We start from the raw sequence: 7,456 nt of genomic DNA on the forward strand, positions 1-7,456 counted from the left end.
CGAAAAAGTGTTAAAATAAACTCTACTAATGTAAAATGACAGAACATCTAACGAGATATAGTCGGGAGCGCCTACAAATGACATTTTAAAGAGGTGCCACATCCATGTAACACTTACACTGAGTAACCACACACTAATCACGTCTATAATGTTTCACACACACACACACACGCACGCACGCACGCACGCACGCACACACACACGTACTAACAATAAAACATGATGAAAATCTCATCTACTTACTTGTTTAAGATTTTTCGATTAATTAATGCGTATAAATCATGAATAACTAAATGATATTTCTGTTGTGTAAATTATCCCGGGATTTAACGCCGATTATTATAGCTTTTTATATTTATTCAAATTTTGAGAAAAAAAATCACCAGAGGTGAATTTGTTTAAAATAAGTTTTTAATCAAAAATAATTTGAAATCACAAAAACACGATAAAATTGTATACATTAAAAACACACAACGAAAAATCAAATAAATAAAAAAACCGATCAACTATTTAGCATTTCTTTGAGCTTACCCACACCAATCCGTAACAGACAATAATACAAATCGGATTTAAACCTCAAATCAACGTGGCCAAAATCTTTACAGATTTCAAGAGTCCTACCTAGCATGTGCTGATAAACTGCTGGTTCTGCCGTGAAGAGTCTGGAGAAAGTTGTTAAAAGAGCGGATAAAACATTCGCATAGTTCACATTGCTTTCGCCATTATAGTTATCGCAATTATAAGTGAATTTCGCCTTGTTACAAATAATGCTATCATTGTTAATGGCACGGCTTATCTTAGGATATATTAGTTTCTCAATATTTTTCAGAAAAGCTTCTAATCTATAGGGAATGTCATTGACGATTTCATTCAACAACCCATTCACTCTATCTATATCAGTCTTAACACGGTTGCATTTTTTATCATAGTCATCATCATCGTCGCCATCATCGTCGTCGTCGTCGTCATCATTATGACTGGTTGAGCTTGTAAATTTTAATTTGTTCAAGTGGGCAGTTTTATAATTATTCAATGGCTGTTGTCTGATGCCTGCGAACAAATCGTTATCATTGCTTACATTATCACATGAATTATCATCATCACCATCAACATCGTCGTCGTCATCACCATTAGCATCTCTTATGTCGACGTCATTATTATTGAAATTGTTATTGCTCTCGTCATTATTTTCGCGACCACCATCATCATCATCATCATCATCGAGCGTGTTGTCAACCGAGCAAAGCGGGTCGTTATTTATAGCTCTGACGTCATTGTTATCATCTCCATTTTTAGTTTTTTCAGTTTTTTTCGTCGTGTCGCCATTCTCACCATCACTTCGATCGCCTAATAAACTAGCAGAAGCATCATCAGTAGAGGGATCTGAAATAATTTGATCTGCACTGCACAACTCGGCAACCTTCTTCATGGCAACGTCGCCGAGAAACGATAAGGACCGAATGACAGCCTCTTCAGATAATCCCTCCCTACCTAACGAGTCCAGGCTGAGTTTTATAAGGTTGAACAAGAATGCTCTACTGTCCAGGTTTCTAGATGTTCGACTGCACTTGAGACTTTTGCTAGATGCCCCGATATTCTCCTCTGTGTTCTTACCACCAGCGCTAACTTCACGAACGTAAGTGAGGATATCGTGCTTCAGCAGTTCGACCAGCATGACAGATGTTTCTCTAATCTGCGGTTTTGTTTTGATGAGGTTTAAAATAGTTTTGAGACACGTGTACTTGAAATGTTTTCTTTGCGAAATGGCCGACAGGGACTTTATAACAGCAACGTGGATGTCGGTGTTGGACGTCTTCTTGTGCACATTCATCATATTTTTGTGGATCTCCGAGAAGTTTGAACTCGTCGTTAAACTGGACAGCATCTTCAGTTTCTGGACCTACATAAAAAGAAAAGGAATTATTTTCATTACAAAGCCATCGTGATGAACATTCAACATACTTTCAAATATTCTGGATCCGAATTTGTGCACATGAAGAGCTTGTAACTTCCACTGAATATTTCTGCGTTGTTAGCAACAAAGTCTTCAATGAATCTGAAAAGAGACCAGGTGATCACATATTTGTCGGATTTCAAGTGGCCCAAGAGACAGTCTGACGATCTTCGAAGAACCTGCGTGCATGTAATTTACGGCCTCACATCAATCAACGCGCGCACACACACACACACACACACACACACACACACACACACACACACACTTAAATAAACTAGAGTTATGAGTGCAATGTGAACAAATTTATGTCAACACAATAGAACCATTGTTTGTTAAGCCTTCAGTTTATACCCATTTCATCACAAATCATTAAATTTAAATTAACAAATAAAAATAAAACCTGAGTTTTAAGATGAGGCAACTGACTAGTAACCATAGCAACAAAAGCGGAAGTCACTGCTGACGTCACGCAAGCGGGGATGTGCTGATCAGCTTTGAAATATCTATCCAAGGCATTCATGAACTGCAATGTCTCTTGTGGGTCTTTGAAGTCGTATCGCAGAATGACGGAGAGGATGGTAGGTTTGTGCACGTCAGAAAATGTCTGCCAGCCAATAAAAACCAGAGTAATATTGTATTGTCAATAGAAATATTGAAAGATTGGATGTATTGTAAATCAAAGCACTAAAATTTAATAACATGCCAATGTGCTGCTACATAATAACCTTAATGACCCAAATTTTTTTTTGCAAACTACAATAATATGAGTGAAAAAATGACAAAATCTAATAGAAACACCATGAAAAATTAATATTTAACAGTAAATGTGAAATAACACTGACATTTTAAAGTAAAAATACTTCAAGCATTAAAGTTTCAACCCTAGCCATACCTCCAGTTTAGAAACAAGAAATGTAGCCAGGCCCTTGCTAACAACCAAGCCATCTGTATTTTTTTCCTCACCATCCTCATTCCCACTAGCACCATCCCATTGTTTGGATAGAATCTCATTCAAAACACTGAGAGCATTGTATACAACGATAATATCACTATCTAGCAGTAGTGTCTGCAGTTGTTGAATGACATCTGTTTGAAACTGTGAGAACAGGGATGGGTTGATTCTGCAGATTTTGGCACAGCCCAAGATAGATGCTCGTCTAACAAACACATTCTCATCATTTAGGCAATTTATAACCTGGTATTTTTTGCAAAACACAAAAATACAATCGATCATTACTAAATTTTAAAAACTCATTCAGCCATAACCATCTACTTAAAGATTAGAAAAATATTTATGCAATTTCATATTACAATAATAGCATACAGTAACTTTTACTTTAAAAAAACTGGACCTATAAATTGAATAATTAAAAAAATTAAATTAAACTAAACTAACCAAAGGCATGGCATATTCAGATATTAGGACATGTTGCATAGAAGTGAAAGTTTTGATGGCTAGACATCTTACTAATGGGTTAGGATCGTTACAGTTCTGTGTTAGGGAATTGACGACTAAAAGCGCATTATCAACGTTAGTAGTTGTTCGGGAGATGTACCAGCAGACAAGTTTTTTAATGATTAGGTCACTGTTCGTCAGGTGGGCAATGACATCTGGAAAATACTGTGAAGTGTCTATGCCATCTAGTGTTAAAGTAACTAACTGGGAAGAAAATATCAATATAATTCATTAATAGTCAATCATATGCTTGCCAGCTATTCAAAAATCAATCAATCAATCAGCCAATTAATCAGTATTATATATCATAATTAATTTAAAATTTTATAGCTACAAAACATAATAGGATATAAAAAGGCAAGTGTAATAAAGTAAAAAATATAAATTTTTTGTATATTTCAGCTCAGCTCAGACCTTCACTAGCACAATAAATATATATTACATTTATTTGCTGATTAATTAAATGTTTATGATTTAATATCAGAGTTATTAATCAATAAAAAATTAAATAAAATTAAAAAAAATTAAAAACTAATTAGAAAGAATTACTAATGAACCGATTGTAAGTGACGTTTTAAATGAGTAGGATCAGCTTTTAAAAAATCTTTTTGAAAATTTAAACTCTCGACACTAAACAAATACGGAAACATTATTACGAAAAAGATGTTTAAATTATTAAAATCAAAGTAAATTAAACTTTAAAATGCTTTGCAAAATTGATTCGATAATAAAGACTTAAAAGTAAACTTAGATAACAAAGTTTTACGTTAGGTACCAAGGGGAGGCCTATTTACCAGCATACAACACCTTCTTATGGGTTGAAACAGGGATATGCAAAGAACCTCAATTTTTTCAACTTTTAATTATTTTCAGTAATGTCTCCCCTTGCTCCAAACCACATAACTAGAATAATAGGACTAATCGATCAATTCGATCTATCGGTCGGGCTATTTGTCGTGCTTGGATTGTTGGCTTACGAAATTGCATGGATTTTAACGAGCAAGCTAAATGAAATATTTACTTGATTTAATATGCTTAAAACATTGTAGTAATTCTATTTAATTTTAATAATGATTAATAGAATTATGTATTATTAAATTATTTTTGTTAATTTGAATATAAAAATTGCTTTTGGTCCGGTGAAATCCGGTGGCTTACTGAAGCCGAAGGTTGGCTTAGTAGGATTGAACTATAGTCACCCTTTTTTTTACACTATTCGATCATGTTAAAAATTGGTTTGCTTATGAAATAAACGGCGTAAATAAATCAAAATTGATATTTTAACAACTATCTTCATTATATTCAATGAATATTTTACATTCTGCTGGTGCTCATAAGAAACTGGCTGCTGAAATCATACGTTGGCTTACAGCAGTGGCTTACAGGGTTTCATAGAACTCTTACGATAGCACTTTTTTGTACATATAATGCTTTAAATAAATCAATATATTCATGTCACAATTATTTTTGTCAGTATAAATATAGAAATTGCTTTTGTCAGGTGAAAAACAGTGGCTTACTGAAGCCGTAGGTTGGCTTAATCGGATTTTTTCTCATGTATACAATACTATGAGATAAATCAATCAAACAATCAAAAAATCAGTCAGTCGGTCGGTCGGTCGGTCAGTCAGCCAGCCAGCCAGCCAGCCAGTCTGTCAGTCAATCAATCAACCAACCGATCAATCAATCAACTAAATTGAATGAACCAAATAAACAAAAATAAAAACAAAAATAAATAAAAAAAATTTGCAAGGCCTGTTCAAACTCGAACAAACAGTTAACCGTACAGATCTACAAACAATTTCGAGATTTTAGTAAAGAAAGAAAAACACAGTAGTTGCTTTTATTTGAATTCATTCAAAAATGAAAAGTGACGGTTAATTAAAATTATAAAATGTCAATTTTTTTTAAAATTCGTATTTTAAATAAACAAATATAACAAAATATCGACCGATAAAACTAATTATTATCCATTATTATTATTATCATACGCACTCCTTAGAAGTTCTCGAAGGATAATAAACCACGTAACATGAACATTTAGTAAGAACAGTTCACAACATATCATAATGACTAAATCAACATACTAAACAGAAATAATTTATTCATGCATATATACAAAGTAAATCAAGAAATATCCAAAAATTATATAACCAATTTAAAAAAAACTAGAAACCAGTCAACATTTAATGAATAAATAAATAGACATTATTAAAAAGATTGTTCAAAAAGGTTCAATTTAAGGCGACGACGAGAATGAAATGTAGTTTGTTTTGTTGGTGTGGTGTTGTGAAGCGAAAACAAACACATCACACAAAACTAGTAAGAAGTCGCAAGAATAATAGTCAGTCACCTACCTATAATAAAATTACTCTCAGGGCCCTAGCTTACTTATAAACATTGACTCAACTCACTCACCTACAAATTTGTATTTCTCGTTTTAGATGTTTCAAGTATTTTATTTAACATATTTTAGCGTTTTTATTTTACTTGAAGCTTTTTAACTAATGTTAAGCCCTAGCCTACCTACAATTGTTTAACTCATCTCAGTCCCTAACTTACCTATGAATTAAATTAAAGCCCGGTTCACGGTAAAGAAAATATAAAGTTGAAGAGAAACATAGCAACAACGAAACCGAATGAATGGATGTTGTGTATATATGTGTTGTATTGATGTGTGTGTATGTAAATGTGCGGGTGCGCACTCTCCAGAAACTTCACTCACTACCGACGAACCTCCATTGCACCGACCATCATCTGACACGCATCGATGGAATGAATTTGACCGGATACTGAAAAATAAATTGAAAAAAAAATTAACTCACTAAAATAAAAAACAAGCAATTGGAAAAAATAGGCAACTTATCTTTTTGAGATAACACTCAATCTTTGTTCAAGTTCGAGTACTTTCAAAGGTACAATGAGACAAAAACAAATTTACCTTTAACATTATCTTCGATTTATCATCGGAACGATCATCATGAGACCACCATCTGAAACGTGCTGACGCCCACCACAGCCCACCTTTCATCATTCTGTAGACAAGTTTTTATTAATTAGCAAAGTAGTAAATCAAGAAACAAAGGAACAAACGAATAAATGATTAACTGAATGATTGAACGATTGGTTGAATGAATAAATTAACTAATTAATTAATCAACCAATGATTTAATGAATGAATAGAATGAATCAATGAAACAATAAACTTACGCTGCCTACCTATTCACCTACATTAGTGTTGGATGCTTCCTATCTATCCTACCTACAATTAAAATTATGCCTATATAACCTACCTATATAGCTATTTAATGTAATTGTGTGTATGCGTGTGAGCATTCTTACTTAATGTTAAATTACAGAAAAAAACAGAGAAAAAAGAATAAAACGTATCCCAGCCAGGCGTATCTTCTTTACCACTGAAAGAACGAACGTAGCCTGACATCTTCCACAATGAATTCCTTTGGAAGCTTCAACCTGAATAAAATGGATGAAATGGAAAAATCTTATTTGACTAATTTAAATGAAAATAGAAAAACGAGCCGCGGTGAATTCCGCCGAAAAAACCAGCCAACTGGCAAAAAAAGAACCGCAAAGAAACCGTAAAACGTACCCCAGCAGGGCGTGCATTCTTTGCCACCGAATGAACGAACGTAGCGTGACATCACAACCATTCTGATCGTCCACGATGAACTCCTCTGGAAGCTTCAACCTGATAAACCTAAATGAATGGTAAAATCTTATTTATTCAATTCAAATGAAAATAACCGCAAAGAAACCGACCGGTCGGCAAAGAAAAGAGAAAAGAAGAACAAAGAAAAGTATCTATATAGGATTTATGCTCTATAAAACTCTATAAAACTCTATAAAACTCTATAAAACTCTATAAAACTCTATAAAACTCTATAAAACTCTATAAAACTCTATAAAACTCTATAAAACTCTATAAAACTCTATAAAACTCTATAAAACTCTATAAAACTCTATAAAACTCTATAAAACTCTATAAAACTCTATAAAACTCTATAAAACTCTATAAACTCAAA

General features: G+C 33.3%; 1 protein-coding gene across 1 annotated transcript in view; it reads right to left on the bottom strand.

The window, feature by feature from the left end:
- Positions 1-492: 492 nt before the first annotated feature.
- Positions 493-7,456, bottom strand: part of HELRODRAFT_194538 (hypothetical protein) — a gene marked incomplete at its 5' end in the record, with an annotated part of 8,659 nt that continues 1,695 nt past the window's right edge. The window contains 8 exons of the mRNA XM_009032520.1: positions 493-1,900; positions 1,963-2,133; positions 2,358-2,561; positions 2,850-3,152; positions 3,354-3,617; positions 6,150-6,205; positions 6,844-6,887; positions 7,024-7,131. Coding sequence (XP_009030768.1) covers positions 503-1,900; positions 1,963-2,133; positions 2,358-2,561; positions 2,850-3,152; positions 3,354-3,617; positions 6,150-6,205; positions 6,844-6,887; positions 7,024-7,131 — 2,548 coding nt within the window. The 3' untranslated portion in view covers positions 493-502. The remainder of the gene's footprint in view (positions 1,901-1,962; positions 2,134-2,357; positions 2,562-2,849; positions 3,153-3,353; positions 3,618-6,149; positions 6,206-6,843; positions 6,888-7,023; positions 7,132-7,456) is intronic.

Source organism: Helobdella robusta (assembly GCF_000326865.2).
Source record: "Helobdella robusta unplaced genomic scaffold HELROscaffold_82, whole genome shotgun sequence".
Classification (NCBI taxonomy): Eukaryota; Metazoa; Annelida; class Clitellata; order Rhynchobdellida; family Glossiphoniidae; genus Helobdella; species Helobdella robusta.